Genomic DNA, 16,980 nt, shown 5'->3' on the forward strand with positions numbered 1-16,980 from the left:
GCTTGAGATATCAAAGAGATTGTCCGATGATTTCCGCATTCTGTTGGGTCACCTCTCTTTGGAATGGGCATAAACATTGATTAGTTGCCTTCAATCCTGACTCATGGTGACCCTAGATGTTTCAGAGTAGACCCGCACTCAATACAATATCCAAGCCTGTGACATTTCAGAAATAGATTGCTAGACCTTTCTTCCAAGGTACCTAAGGGTGGGTTTGAACTGCCAAACATTTAGTAAGCAGCCCAATTCTTAACCACTTGCCCCACCCAAGGACTCCTTTAAGTAGGACTAACCCCATCGTGGAAAAGAAGATAAATCATGGGGCCACGTTGACATAGCTAGGGAGTGTCCCAGCTACAATTGTGAACTTAGATCTGCTTGGTATCAAATCCTGTGACTTTTCTTCTATTCTGACTATAAATTATTAACTGAGGAATTGCATAATTGTTGCTAATTATATTTTCCTGTGAATACTGCAGCAATGTAGATTAAATCAAGTTCGAAAAGAGATACACAGCATAGATTGAAATTGCTTGTTCGAAAGACAGTGAGCAGTTTCCTAATGTACTGGGAGCTTGTGCTGCAAACGTGTGTCTAATATACGTCATTAATTCACTTCTAAATGCTTAATTGAAATAATAACGGTGAATGGTTTTAATGCTTAAATAGCTGAAACATTCACCTAAACAAGTGTTAGAATTTGTACAGTTTTAAAAAATCTATTCATAATGTATTTCTCAGTAGTTTGTCTGTGCCCCCTACAGAACTGATGCAGGAAAAGGTTAAAATAAATATAACAACCTTAACAATTCTTTAAATTTGTTGGGGTGGAGGAGTGTACATAATATGCACATATAAAGTGATCATACAACATCATTGGGGTCAACTTGATTCTGACTCATAGCAACCCTATAGGTCAGAATAGAGCTGCCATATAGGGTTTCCTCGTAGTCTTGGTGTGGCACTATGGATTAATGTGCCAGACTGCAAAGCTATTTGAACTGCAAGGTCAGTGATTCAAGCTCACCAGCTGCTCCTTGGAAACCCTATACAGGGTCGGTATGGGTCAGAACCGACTCGACGGCACTTAACAACAACATAGGGTGTCCTCAGCTACAACCATTACAGAATCTGATCACACATAAGCTCTTAGCTACATCCTTGGATTCATAACGTCCCATGGCTTCTACTAGGAACTCTCCAAGTTTAAAATATTGTCATGCCCATTTTTCAGATTTGAAAGTTCAAATTAAAAGAGATCAAGAATTTGCCATGATCCGAATGTTGACTGAAATGGGTCTCCAATCCTGATCTTTCCGACTCCACTACCCTGGGACTATTGGTCAATAAGTTATCTTCTGGAGTAGTGCTGTATGATCACCACAAGGTCAGCAGTTCAAATCCATCAGCCACGGAAACCCTGTACAGGGCCTCTATGAATTGGAGAGACTCAATGGCACTTAACAAGAGGTAGACTAGGAGGTAGTTGGAAATTTTGTATAGAAAATACTCCTTTTCTCCATATAAAGGAAATGCACTTTCTTTCTCTTCTAGGCAGCAGCTCCTTTTGCTGTTGGGCAGTGCTGTCTTCTTAAGAACAGAAACTCACATCTGTCTCTAAAGAAAACCAGGTCCTCTCCCCTGACTGGTCCCTTCAGTGGCCTCATTTCACTCTCTCCTGTGGTGTGTAGAGGACGTTATGATCCCATGCTGTTTTCCATTGGCTCTGTTTCTGGAGATTACAGCATGCGACTATGACAAATGGATCTTCCCATTAACTTCTTTAGCAGAGTGGGGTATCCCATTAACCACTGGTACTCTCCCAATTCAAGTGAAACACTGGGTCATTGTTTCGCAGGTGAGCATGAAGTGAGCGGAGAAAACAAAGGATATACTCTAATTACCTTTCCCATTTTTTTTTGGGGGGGGGCGGTTTGCATACATTATGCTAGCCGTATATTACAATTATTTATAATTAATATATGACAAGCTGTCAGCTAAAATTTACCAGGTGATTTGTCAAGAAGTCTCATTAATGCGTACATTGAAGCAGTAGATTTCAGTGTTCCTAGCAATAAAATGTGTGTCTTGGTTTTGTTTTTTACGTTTATTCTGTTTAAACAATCAGGGACCACCCATCTTTCTATATTAGCTTCATTTCTTAAAATACAACTGTTGTTGAAGTCAATGCTCCTATTGTTAAGAAATTAGTACATTTTTGTCACTTTAGCCTTTAAAAGCTAATGTTTTCATTGAAGAAACCAATTGCCAAGTGTTTATTACTATGTCTTAAACTATGATGATATTTTAAAAATATTTATTTCAAATGATGTCTTTGGTAGTATAGGCAAAACGGAGTGGAAAGGACAGTACCTTAACAAGATGGACTGAAACACTAGGTCCAGCAATGGCCTCAAAGTTAATACATCTGTGAGGATTGTGCAGGACTGGGGGTAGTGTTTCTTCTGATGTACAAAGGTCACTAAGAGTTGGACCTGTCTCAAGGGCACTTAACAACAACAACAGTAATGATGTTTCATTTTGTGTTTATATCTTACACTAGAAAACTTGGAAATGAAGGAATGCTTAACAATACAGAAAAAAGAATAAGTTGCCAGGAAGCTAGTAATTAATCACTGAACACAGTGGAAATCTACAGAGACCTAGAACTGATGAAGCAGGTTCCATTTTGCTGAGTGTCACAAGAATGGGGCATACAATGGAAATGAATCATAAGTATTTCCTGGGAGGGGCAACACATTCTCTGAATGAAAGAAAAACTTGGTTTCCATATCTAGAATGTCAGCGTCATGGGACATCACCCAAAATGAAGTTAAATTTGGAACGAGGGTTTTATTACAAGTTACATGGCCAGCCGAAGTTTATACTGTGTAAGAGAGCAAGAAAGCAAAGCAGTGTTTTGTTCAAAGTTACATTTGTACCATCCTGATTTTTCTCTTTGGGGACTAGGACATGCTGCTGGATGTTAATGACTTGCTATCCTCCCTCTACTGTACAGGGTGCTGAATCTCCTAATGAAAGAATGTGCTTCAAAAGTCAATGGTTAGGAAGAGAGAGAAAACAGGCATGAAGAAAACCTAAAGACAGTAGTTTTCCACTGACCACATTCAGATGTCACATTTTTAGCAAGAGAGCACTGATACAGACCTAAGAAATTCTTTTTAAAGGGTCTTTCCAGTAGGGATTCAGAAAATGATTTTCGAGAGTTCGCTCAGGAGTGTAACACCACAAGTTGATGTCCATGTAGCAGGGAGTGTGTCTCTAAATAGGTTGACTGTGCAGTTTAAATAACCAGTAACAAACCGCTCATTGTGCACTGAGCTAGGATCTCACAGTTACCAGAACTCAGTTTACTCTCGTCTTCGGCACTGTTCCCATTTGTAACTTCAGACCTTTTCCCAGACATTCAGGAACCATTTTGAAAACAGTGAATACAACAAAGATTATTTGTGTTCAGACACTTTCCCAAACCTCTGTCTTGGTCGCTCATACCTTGTCAGAAAGGACCAGTCCCTGGAGAAGGATATCAGGTTTGTTAAAGTGAAGGGTCAGTGAAACAGAGGAAGGCCCTCAACAAGATGGAGTGACACAATGCCAGCAACAATGGGTTCAAATGTCACAATTGTGGGCATGGCCCAGGGCTGGGTAGTGCCTCATTCTGGTGTGCATAGTGTCTCTGTGAGTAGGAACTGACTCAACAGCACCTAACAACACCACCAATAGTGCCTTCTACTTGCATTCAGATGGTTCAGTCCCATCCGGTGTCTCCACAGGAGAAAGACTTGCTTTTGGAAAAATGCCAGCTGAGGAAAGAAACTCTACGGGGCAGTTCTACCGTGTCCCATGGTGTGGCTGTGAGTGCAGGCTGACTTGACAATAGTCAACAATAACAATGTTGTCTACTTACTTTATATGTCTGTATTTTGTATACCCAAATAAATTACACACTAGGGACTATGGCTTATTTATATCTCTCTTAACTTTCTCTTATGTCAGTTCTGTGTATGGGGCACAACATGCTATGGATAAATGCTTTATAGATGGAATTTTTAAAAGAATTAACACTTATGGAGATGAATGTTTCACAATATCTACCTGGAGAATATATTTAGCATCATGTTCTCTTTCAACTGTTTGAAGGTAGGATTCTTGTCTTAAGGTAAACACCTTCAAGTTGACGATGACTACAAAATATCAAAATAATTTATGTTTGTTGTTGTTGTTAGGTGCCTTCGAGTTGGTAACTGGAAATATGTCCAAAGTATGAGAGATGAAGTTTGGCCATCCTGGCCTCAAAGAAGCACTCTGGCTGCACTTCTTCCAACACAGATCTGTTGGTTCTTCTGGCAGCCCATGGCACTTTCAGTATTCTCCTCTAACACCATGACTCAAAAGCATCAATTCTTCTATGGTCTTCCTTATTCATTGTCCAACTTTCACATGCATATGAGGTTATTGCAAATACCATGGTTTGGGTCCGGCGCACCTTAGTCCTCAAGCACATACTTGCTCTTCAACACTTCAAAAGGTCTTGTGCAGCAGATTTGCCTAATGCAATAGTCGTTTGCTTTCTTGGCTGCTGCTTCCATGAGGGTTGATGGTTGGTCCAAGCAAAATGAAGTCCTTGACAACTTCAATCCTTTCTCCATTGATAAGAATGTTGTTTATTGGTCCAATGGTGAGGATTTTTGTTTTCTTTACATTGAGATGTAATCCATACTGAAGGCTATGGTCTTTGATCTTCATCAGTAAATATTTTAATTCCTCTTCACTTTCAGCAAGCAAGGTTGTATCATCTGTATATCACAGGTTGTTAATGAGTCTTCCTCCAATCCTGATGCCACATTTTTCTTCATATAACCCAGAGCAGGGAGAGGGGTCACTTATTTTGATTGGTTGAGGGGGTCTTATCTCCCTCTCTGATTTTTACTACCAGAGATTAGCATACAGTTTTGTTTATCCATTTAAAACAGATGCATATCTGCTTATCAGTTTAGTGGAAAAAAACAATCCATCATACCTATGACTGGTACTGAAATTATCGTTTTTAACTAGGTTTAACTATAAGGTGGACACAACATTCATTTGTGTGAAAACATGTTTTTTCTATATGATCATATGTTGTTGTTGTCGTTGTTAGTGCCATGGAGTCCGTTCCATATAGGGTTTCCAAGGAGTAGCTGGTGAGCTTGAACTGCTGACCTTGCGTTTCAAACCAACTTTGCAGTCTAGCACATTAACCCATAGTGCCACACCAGGGCTCCAAATGATCATATACTATTCCAAACAAAAATTCAATGGACACATGTGCAGAGCTACTAGTCACACTGAGCAGAGCCATCGAGACTAAAAGAGATACATAAATTTTCCTATATGATGTTGTTGTTAAGTGTCATCTGGTCGGTTCTGATTCCTTTAATCAGTCTATCCAGCCAGTTCCTGTTTTATATGTGTAGAAGCACCATTCTTGCTCAATTTTATCTCTGTGTTCAGTTTTTCAAGGTCAAGTTTTTGTTTTCCTGCCACCAAAACACCAAAACTCCACTCTGTGCCCCCTCCCCCTCTCCCCTTTCCAGTGTGATTGTCTCTACTCTTCTCTGGGCTAGTAATATAATCGTGTGTTTTTTTTGTTTTGTTTTTAATATATACTTCTGCCCCTGATCTTTTCCTGACTGGCCCCAATCCATTCCACACTGTGCTGCCCAATTAGCTTTAATAAAACACAAGTTGATTATGTAACTTCCAGACTCAGAAACCTCAACAGTTATGCTTACCAACCAAATAGAGTACAAATATTCTACCAACGTCCGAGGTCCACCACAAGTGGAATGGTGCGTAAACCCATTTTTCCATCCTAAATTCCTACTCCCTACTTGCTACGGAAACCCTGCCTTCCTCTGAATAAGACTGCATACTTTTCCCATTCTGTGAGAATGCTCACTAACCACTGGAGTGTGGAGCTCACACCTGTCCTTTAAAGATCATCAGGTAGTTTTATCCTGAGCCCTCCACCCAGATAGGAATAGCTAATTGTCTGGATCGCTCCTTTTATTAAATATTCTACTGAAATTGGACTAAGAAAAAAATTTCAGGAAATGATCACTGCCTAGATGTGTTCCCTGGCTTGCTTTATTGGTATCTGTCCAGTCATTGGAGTCCTGGTGTGGCCCTGTAAGATAAACACTGGACTACTAACCACAGGTTCACTGTTCATAACCACCATCCACTCCTCAGAAAGCCTACGCAAGGTTGTTATGAATTGGAACCAACTCCAAAGCACTTCATAACAACTTGTAATATTGTATAAGTATGAGCACATGTGCTCAATAGTGGTATTGGTTATGTTCCGTGGACTTGGTTCCAACTCACAGCAACCCTGTATAAGGTTTCTGAGGCTGTAAATCTTTACAGGATCAGAAAGCCTCAGCTTTCTCCTTTGAATCGACTGGTGGATTTGAACTGCTGACCTTGTGGTTAGCAGCCTAACTTATAAGCCACTATACTACCAGAGCTCCTTATGCACTGACTAGAGTCCATAGCAAATGATAGAAACTTCTGTCTAATCACAGCTTTGTAAAGCCTCATTGCAGAATGACATCTTGGAAATCCCTGTACCAGGTGACTATATGGGGGGCGGAGGTTTGTTTTTCTTCTTGTTGTTAAGTACCGTGGAGTCAGTTCCGACTCATAGTGACCCTGCACAAGGTTTCTGAGGCTGCAAATCTTTACGGGAGCAGAAAGCCTCATCTTTCTCCCATGGAACCGTTGGTAGTTTCGAACTGCCAACCTTGAAGTTAGCAGCCTGATTCATAACCGCTACACTACCAGAGCTCCTTTGCATTTTCTATATGGGGGGGTAGAAATAAAGAAAATGCAAAAATTCTGAGTTCAGACCAAAATAAAAAGCTACAGACGTTCGAAACAGTCAACAGTTGCTTCTGCTAATTCAGCTTTGATTTGCGTAAGGAGATGAACCCATCAACATGGCACTAATCTTTGACCTCAGGAAGCAGTAAAGCCAATGAGAGTGGGCAGATGTTCTTCTCCGTCTTCCCTTGGCAAACTAGTAGTGGTCAGGCTTCGAGAAGCTGTCTTGGAAGTGACAAGTGGAAACCAGCCTTCCTTACTGTCCCTCCATCTGAGCAAACACTGACCTGATACATCCCAGACTCTAAGGTATCCCCTCCTTGTACTGAGTAAAGCAGGTGCCCAGGGGTCAGGCATGAATGGCTTGTATGTGACCCTTAATTTTAATGTAAAATTACCCTCATCTTGAAATGGCTCAAACAGCCCCTGATGGCGGTGGTTGTGGGCCGTGGAGGCGGTTCACAACCAGCCCCTACTTGTAGCAAATTCTTCATCACACTCCTCCTCACTGCTTCAGGGGCAGCTTTGAAAGCTTTAGAAAGACTTCGTTGCACTAAAGATTAAATAAGACCAGTAGGCCCCTGTTCCGACTCACCTACAAATTCAACTTAAAGACACACTGAAGAACTGATCTCGCTCCTAACCCAGGGTAGGCCTGAAGAGGTTGGAGGCAAAGGGAGTCTGTACCAGTTTTTCCTTTCATCCCTGTGCCTCCCAAATAGCTCTGTGTTCTATGAGTATGGATGGATGTCAAAACGGCTTCGTTTTATCAGCTCTATGCTAGATAGGGAAGAGATGAGAAATTAGAGCAAATGCTGAGAGCTATAATATTTTACGTATGATTCAAATCAACTTGTGCCACTTGTAGCACACCTGCCTTTGATAGAAGTTATTTTCATACTGTCTTTCTCTTTCCCTTCTCATACCTCTGCCATAGGCCAAAATCTCTGTCCACAGATGTCTCCTGATCATAAGATTATAAAATCTTTTATGGGAATGACTAGAGCTTAATCTTCTGTGTGTCCCTTGCTACACCTGCAGAATGTCATGTTCAAAGACATCATTAAAAAAAAAAAAAATTGTCATGGAGTGGATTCTGACTTGTGGCTACACCCTGAACTCCCACCATAGGGTTTTCAAGGCTGTGACCTTGAGGAAATCGATCGGCACACAACTTTATTTAATGGAATTGTTCTGGAGTCCAGTACTCTTTTGGAAATTATTGGGAACTAAGGAACTCTGGTAGCATAGTGGTTACGAATCGGGCTGCTAACCTCAGGGTCAGCAGTTCAAAACTACCAGCTGTTCTGCGGTAGAAAGAGGAGGCTTTCTGCTCCCGTAAAGATTTACAGCCTTGGAAACTCTGTACAGGGTCGCTATGAGTCACAACCAACTCCACGGCACATAACAACAACAACAAGGAACTCTGGTAGCATAGTGGTTACGAATAGGGCTGCTAACCACAGGGTCAGCAGTTCCAAACTACCAGCTGTTCTGCGGTAGAAAGATGAGGCTTTCTGCTTCTGTAAAGACGTACAGCCTTGGAAACTCTGTACAGGGTCACTATGAGTCAGAACCAACTCCATGGTACTTAACAATAACAAGGAACTCTGGTAGCATAGTGGTTATGAATCCGGCTGCTAACCTCAGGTTCAGCAATTTGAAACTACCAGCTGTTCTGCGGGAGAAAGATGAGGCTTTCTGTTCCCGTAAAGATTTACAGCCTTGGAAATCCTGTACAGGGTCACTTTGAGTTGGAACCGACCCCACGGCACCTCATAACAACAATAGACCTTAAGTGAGCCTTGCTACTGAGCTGTGGACTAGTGCACTGGACCACAGGTCAGTTTGAATTTCAAGGTCAGTGGTTCAAGCTGAGGGTTGCTCTGAGTTGGAACCGACTTGAAGGCACTTAATAGCAACCACATATATCTTAAGTGGAGTTCTGGTGTGGTGCTGTGGGATAAAGCACTGGACCACCAGGTCAATTTGAACCACAAGGTTGGCAGTTCAAACTCACCATCCACTTCTCTGAAACCCTATATAGGGTCACTATCAGCGGCACTTGACAGAAACAGCCTAGACCTTAAGTACATCCCAGTTTTCTCAGTTGAATATATTCTAGCCTACTGTTCTCGGGGACTATGCTTGTCTTTATCAGACTGCAAGTCCAAATGTTTTGACTGTCAAGCTCCTCGTGTCGTTCAGAGTCCTGGCTGTAATGTTAGAATCAACTGGAAAGCATTTTAAAGAGTCTGCCAAGAGCCCACCTACGCATGCCAGCAGAAATGGATGATCTTAGGGTGAGACCTCAACATCTAGAGTTTGAAAAGTGTCTCAGGTGTTTCTGATATATTCCCATAGCACTAAGAAAGACAATTTAACCACCATACAACTGCTTATAAGCCCTGTTGACACAGTAGGTTGTGTTGGGCTCCAACTGAAAGGTGTCCAGTCTTAACCCACCAGCTTGCCTTTGAAACTATGGGACAGTTCTGCTCGGTCCTGTGGTGTTTCTATGAGCCAGAATCGACTCGACAGCTGTGGGTTTTGTTTGTTTTGGTTTTACTCGGCACAATGGTAGCAGTAATGGACTCAACCGTAGCCACGATTGTGAAGTTGGCACAGGACCGGGCAATGTTTCGTTCTGTTGTACATAGGGTCGCTATGAGTCGGTACCGACTTGATGGCACCTAAAAAAAACAAAAACATCTCTAAAGGTTTTTCCAGCTCTGGGAAACATTGTGAATATGATTTTATTTTATAAATGTGAAAGAAATGATCTGTAGACCAAATTCCACTTTTAAGTAGTAATAAAACCCTTATCGGCATCTCATAGACGAGAATTACTTTGAGTATTTCTCGTGATTTGGTTTCTCGGTATGCATACCCATTCTTTTCCCTGCTCATTCATAGAGGTTTCTATGTGTGTAAGGCTTGTCAGCTGTGTGCTCTAAGCCATCCCAAGAATGTGTCCTGGGAGTATGCTCACGTAATATCCAGACACTACAAACATCTCCTAATGACTTTCATTCTCCGGAGCTCAGTGAAGCCAGGAAGAAATGCTGTCAGAACTACCATCAGATTAGCCTAAATTGTAGCCACCTCATCTCCCCCAAATCTCTGATTTTAAAAAGTGGATGGGGGGTGGGGGGGAAGAAGAAGAAGGGGAGGAGAGATGGGGTGAGGAAGAAGGAGGGATGGGAGGAAGGAAGGGAGGGAGGGGAGAAAAAACAGATCTTGGAAACAAGCTGGAACTAGTTTTGATGCCTATGCTTTATTTTGTGTCAAACCAGGAACAACCAAAAACAACAAAACTGGTATTTGTAAGGGAGAAAGTTGTTGCTTACAATTTATTTAATTTTCTTTTAAAAATCAATTATCTTGGTGAATTCTAATAAAAATTATCAGTATGCAACTAGAGCCGACTTCCATAATTCCTCTCAGGCTTCCTTAGCATAGTGCCTGAAGAACTAGACCTTACGTGCATCACGTGTTGTTGTCATTGTTAAGTGCCGTTGAGTTGACGCTGTTCCCACAGAGGGACAGGTAGATTCAAACTGCTGACCAGGTTGGTCATGGTTCCGTGCTCATTTCACAGAACTGCATGCACAGCATTTTTTGTTGTTGTTGTTATGTGCCGTGGAGTCGGTTCCGACTCATAGCGACCTTGCACAGGGTTTCCGAGGCTGTAAATCTTTACGGGAGCAGAAAGCCTCATCTTTCTCCTGCAGAACCGCTGGTAGTTTCGAACTGCTGACCTTGCAGTTCACAGCCCGATTCGTAACCACTACGCTACCAGAGCTCCTAGTTAACTTTTAATGTTTATGTGGGCCTGGTCATTCACAGAGAACTCTAAGGGATAACCTTGCTCTCATGTAGCACGGTAGGACAAGCACTGGGCCGCAAGGTCAGTTTGAATTGGAAGGTCAGTGTTACAAACCCACCAGCTGCTCCTTGGAAATCCTATACAGGGTCGCTATGAGTGTGAACAACAGATGCTCCTAATGGAGTCCTGGTGTGGTGTTACAGGACAAAGCACTGGACCGCAAGATCGATTTGTACAACAAGGTTAGCGGTTCACACCCACCAGCCGCTCCTCAAAAACAATACACAGCCACTATGAGTCTAACTGACTTGACAGCACATAACAACAACAATGTTCCTAACAGTTGTGGTTGGTTAAACACCCATTTTACAGATGACTCAGATGTATGCATTGATCCAGATTCTCTGAATTAAAACTTTGGGCATAGTTCCTGGGAGTCTGCGTAGTTAGCAAGCTTTCCAGGTAATTTTGAAAACCACTGTGATGATTCAAATGCATCGATTTGTTTTCTTGTTCCTAGGATAATCACTCTATCTCTGAGTAGTTTCTGGCATTTCCTAAGAAGCTAGCTGTCATTTTCTAGGATTTGCCTTTTTTTTTACTTTTGTATTTTTAAAAAAAGAAAAAGAATTCACAGGTGGCACTAGTTTACCTAAATCTACCAGCTTTTTCATCCCACTTGTCACAGCTGGCATTCTCTGACAACTGAGCCTGCTCAGAAGGAAGCTCCTCACTGCTGGTACCCTACCCACCATCCTCCTGGTCTAACTAAGGTCCAAACCACCTGCTAAGACCACAGGCCTCCTTGAGTTCAGTAGCTGTAATTACAGGAAATGTCCTGGGCAGGTTGGTGCAAATCCAGCAGACTGCTGGGTCATTTCAGCAGATTTTTATTTCTTGAGAACCTACTAGGTCTGTTCGTCTTGATTGGATGTGTCTTTTCTCAGCCCTTTTCAAAAATAAGCCTTGCAAGGCAAAGATCAACTTTTGAGTTCCACCCAGACACACAATTAAATATTTAAATCCTATTAGAAGAACACTATCATTGCCTTGGCAATGCTGGTTAATGCAAACAGTTAAGTACTCCAAGACCACTCATCTGGGGATCTTCTGAAATGCCACAGTCTTTGAAAGCCCTCTGGAGCAGTTCGATGCTGCTCACATGGGAACACCATGCGTTGGAATCAAGTAGGCAGCATCTAACAACAATGGATACCTATGTAATGCATCTCATACATGACTTGTATGAGTCATGTATGAGAAAAATGTCAAATAAAGCCCCCTCAATAAAAACCTTATAACAATAAAAATCCACATTTCAGGGGAAGCGCCAGAGATTTTTACCTTACAGTGATTCCTAATCCATACAGAGATTGGTAAGGAGAGGATTCGTATTTTGCGTCTGGAATGAAATGCATTTGCCTGGACTCAGGCTTGAGGGAAAACAAAATCCTCAAGAATTAAAGGAAGAGAAAGTGTGTGTCAAGTATTAATTACTCTTCTCCTTTTCATTCTTTCCCAATGCTTTTGGTTCACCACCCCGACCTGAGTAATGTCCTCGTGTTTAACAGCCTCCAGCTGCTCTGGTTACAACTTCGGAAAGTTGGTCTAAAAGTCAAGAGGTTCCAGAGTTTGGCTTTTTTTTTTTTTCACCTCTGGCAAAAGAAAGTCATAGGGTTTATAAGACATACACATAAGCACACACACCAACACACTTTCATTTCAACATCCCATGACATATTGGCACCCTCGATCTTGAAGGCAACATGGGGTTCAGGCAGAGACACTATCTATGGAAAATAGCATCTTTGGCAAGCACTGAAATTGTGTCCATGTCCAAATATCTGACACTTATTTACCTTATTGTTTTTGTGGTTAAGGACCGTCGAGTTGATTCTGACTCAATAGAGACCCTGTATATGGTTTCTGAAGCCTTTTAAATGTTTACAGGAACAGAAAGCTTCATCTTTATCCCACAGACCTTCTGGAGGGCTTAAACTGTGAACCTTGTGGTTCCCAGTTCAGTGTTTATCTTATGGAGCCAGCTCAAAAATACAAGTCCAGCTCACATGTTGGCACTCCAGGACAATTACAACTGCACCTGCCTGCCGTTCATTGATGAAAACTAGTCTGTGATTTGTTTTCAGTTTCTTAGCTCTCAGTCCCCAGCAGAGCAAGATCACACACCGAGCCCTGACCTGTGGCAGGCAACGGAATCAGTGATTGTTCATAGGAACTGTTCAGTGGCACCCCCTAAGTGGCGCCTAGGGCTGTAAATCTTTTCATCGGACCTTTCAAATACCTCATAGGTAGATAATTCACATCACCTACCACAAATGCCACTCTGGCTACCTCTGAACTTGACATGCTGACATTGTGTCTAGATGTCACCCAGAGTGAAGAGGAACTGGGGAAAGGATACAGGCTGTTTGTCATGTTTTTGAATGTCCAAAGGAATGTTGTTGTTGTTAAGTGCCGTGGAGTCGGTTCCGACTCATAGCGACCCTGTACAGAGTTTCCGAGGCTGTAAATCTTTACAGGAGCAGAAAGCCTCATATTTCTTCCGCGGAACAGCTGGTAGTTTTGAACTGCTGACCTTGCGGTTTGTAGTCCAATTTGTAACCACTACGCTACTACCAGAGCTCCTTTAAAATAGGTGAACTTTATTTCTCCATTTCCCGGCTCTACAGGATAAGCACTGGAATGAGAAACACATAACAGTTCGAGTTCATCAGTCGCTCCATGAGAGAAAGATAAGGCTTTCTGTTCCCACAACCAGATTTATAGTCTCAGAAATCCTATACAGCATCACTAGATGTTGGAACTGACTCGATGACACTTAACAACAACAAGAAACAGATCAGTTGAAGATCCCCAAGTCCACTTTCCTTCCCTTATATCCTCTTTTTCTGCTAAAATTTATAACATGATTGGCGGGCCACACAAAATTATCCACTTAAAACTTAGCCTGTTATATTTGGTCAAGAATTGAATTAACTCACCCCTAATGTGATGGCTAGAACTGCGGTTGCCTTGGCAGGACCAGACCAAATGATTTAACAGGCATTCTACGGCCCGTGGGCTGGACATTCCCCACCCCTGCTGTATCTGGATTTTCAAGTAAGTGGCCATGCTGCTAGGCTCATAATTAAAGCGTTGGCAGCACCTATCCCCTGGTTTTCAGTTCCATTTAAACAAATGCTCCCATCACTCTTTTTCAAAGTCCTGGGCACATGTTCAAAACATACAACCCAAACAAATAAACTGCATACTGTAAGCCAAACCTACCAACAACTGGAACACCCTTCCTATTTGGGAAGGCTACCTGAAAAGTAAGGAGCTCTGGTAGCGTAGTGGTTACGAATGGGGCTGTGAACCGCAAGGTCAGCAGTTCGAAACTACCAGCGGTTCCGCGGGAGAAAGATGAGGCGTTCTGCTCCCATAAAGATTTACAGCCTCGGAAACCCTGTGCAAGGTCGCTCTGAGTCGGAACCGACTCCACGGCACTTAACAACAACAACCTGAAAAGTTACTTCACTGCAGTGTAGTCTCTGATCCACAGTTCACAGAACTGAAAACGGAAGTCCTTATATTAGTACCTCATCACTGAGGAAATGTGGGCCATACAGATAAGCCATGGAATAGGCCACTTAAAAATGGAATGAAGTAAATCTCACTAGGAGTGACATTCTTGAATCAGGGACTATGTAGGAAGCACCGACATTATTAAGCACCATAGACTTTTTATATGCCATGTACAATATTAAAAGTACCATGGACTGCCAGAAGAACAAACAAATCTGTGTTGAAAGAAGTACAGCCAGAATGTTCCTTAGTAGCCAGGATGGCGAAACTTTGTCTTTCGTATTTTGGACATATTGTCAGGCGGGATCAGTCCCTGGAGAAGGACATCATATTTGGTCAACTGGAGGGTCACAGTAAAAGGGGAAGACCCCCAATGAGATGGATTGACACAGTATCAGCAGCAACGGGCTCAAGCGTAACAACAATTGTGAGGATGACTCAGGACCAGATGTGTTTTGTTCTGTTGTACACAGGGATGCTTAGAGTTGGAACCGACTCAATAGCACCTAACAACAATCAATGGTACTAAGAGGGATTTTAGGGTAGAGTTACAGATATAGCAGAATTTATTCTTTGCAAGTTTTGTTGAAAGAGTTTATGTTTAGCACTAAGATCTTGATCTTATCTAATGATTGAATTTTCATGGCTCTTAGAAAATATTATAATAGCAAAATTCCTGCCTATTATTTACCTTAAAAGTTACATAATTAGAGCAGTGGATGTTGCTTACAGATAAAGCCATAAAAAGAGTGAAAACTTTACTAGTGGGAAGGACTCTAACATGTAGAAAAAAAGAATTTCTGAGAAATTGATTTTAACTTGCGATGGTGAAAACAAAAAGAATTTCTTAACAAAATTCAAAATTTGCTGTGCATGTTTTTCAAAACAGAACACACTGGAATGCCCAGAGAAGTGAGGACAAAAGGAAGCTTGGCTGTGGACAGTCTGTGATTCAGGTTGGCACTGTCCTCCTTGTGGGACCACTCAGAAGAAATGTACCCACTACAAGATGACAGTCTAGAGTAATCTGTACCGTCCCATCCATCAAGAGCAGGGACCCAAAGCTCTGACTTCTGTTTCTCTGACAGAACAAACTGCTAAAAAGACCAGCTCATAGCTCCAACAAAGACGGAGAAGTTTATAAGAAGTGATCACCTGTGCTTATATCTCAGCCAAGCCAAAATAATTTCCTCTCCTGGGTCTTCTACAATGGCAAAGAGTGAGGAATTTGACAGTGAGAAGTTGAAGGGGAGTAAGGTTCCAACATGGATCCTATGAAGTGATTGGATTATGTTCGTCTGGGCTAACCCAGAGATCAGCAAGTCTGTCTCCTTTACTCTGAAACAACTGTGTGTGATATGATCTCCCCTGCCTATCAAAAAGGCTCTGTTCTCAGGAAAACAAAGACTTCTCAGCTAACTGTTGTTCCCTCACATGATGGAGCTTTCTTGTTAACAATGTCATATTATTACTGACCATGTTTGTAAAGCTCAGGGATGGGGAGAAGGCTGTATTAAAATCATTATAAGGAAAAGCACCTTGTTTAGAAAAGCTAATATTTTGACTGTTCTGATTATTTTCTCTGCCTTCTCCCTGAATCAGGGAATTCTGAGCCAGGAGGTATCTGCACAAAGTAGTAAAGGACTAGGAATAGTTAACATGTGGACAAAGAAGTGACCTATGGTTATGCACATCTTGTTGATACAAAGTTCTGATCTATTCTTCACCACTGACTTAGCAAAATGTCTCTATAATTTATTCTTTTTGATCTCTAATTTTAATAAAAACATCCAGGGACAGTCCACATTTTTCAGAAAGAACACATTTTTCAGTACAGGAGGCAGCATTTGCCAGTACAAAAAGAAACTCAGCCAAGTTGCTTTGAGGAGTGAAGCAAGTCCATTTCAATAAGGGCCCAAACAATCCTTGGCAACCCATTAGAAAAACAAGCCGTCGTTGCATTAAGAAAGTCCTCAAATATGAGTGCTGTCGGTGGAAAATAGTTACTCACCCACTGAAAATGTTTACTTGAAGTGAGAATTATTTTATGGAAACCACAGTGAGTTTTGGAATACTTACAATCTGTTCAGATTGGTCACTGTGTACAATGTTACTGCAGCAATATGCCCTGAGACTTCTAATCTGTCTGCCTAATGGAGCAGGTGGTGAGATTTCTCCACTGAGCTGTCGACTTCTGGACAGCAGGGCCCACGTCTTATTCATCTTGTATCTCACTCAGCACCCTGCTCATCAAAGGCAGTCAATAAATATTGAATAAAAGAATCTTTATATACATATGACCACACCTTCTGGCAGCAAATATCGTTACCCGTGTCGTTTTTAGCCTTTTATCTGACTTTATTTTTTCTTTTGAGCAGTCCTTGCCAGTCGTCATGTTATAGGTGGTTGCTTTCATATTTGTTTATTATCTCTTTTTCTTCACCAAACAATAAGTTCCCTGAAGGCAGGCATTTAACAGTCTTGATTCCTGGCATAGCCCTAGTTCCTAGCACGATTGCTAACACATGGCAGGTCTATTACAAATGGGCATTTACTTATGAATGGTTGAATGAGTGAATTAATGAATGGTGTTCTCTGTGTTTATCATTTTGTCTTTTCCATTCCATACTCATCTTCAGCATCTTAACAAAAAGGCCTTTGCCAGTCATTCAATTCTG

At 41.7% G+C, this 16,980-nt stretch overlaps 1 protein-coding gene across 1 annotated transcript in view; it reads right to left on the minus strand.

Moving 5' to 3' along the window:
- The window catches only part of LOC102819132 (myristoylated alanine-rich C-kinase substrate-like), a 22,516-nt gene extending 5,819 nt beyond the window's left edge, over window positions 1-16,697 (minus strand). The window contains exon 1 of the mRNA XM_006863846.1: window positions 16,632-16,697. Within this exon, the coding sequence (XP_006863908.1) occupies window positions 16,632-16,697 (66 nt within the window). The remainder of the gene's footprint in view (window positions 1-16,631) is intronic.
- Between the last annotated feature and the right edge of the window lie 283 nt (window positions 16,698-16,980).

Source organism: Chrysochloris asiatica, unplaced genomic scaffold (genome assembly GCF_000296735.1).
Source record: "Chrysochloris asiatica unplaced genomic scaffold, ChrAsi1.0 scaffold00056, whole genome shotgun sequence".
NCBI lineage: Eukaryota > Metazoa > Chordata > Mammalia > Afrosoricida > Chrysochloridae > Chrysochloris > Chrysochloris asiatica.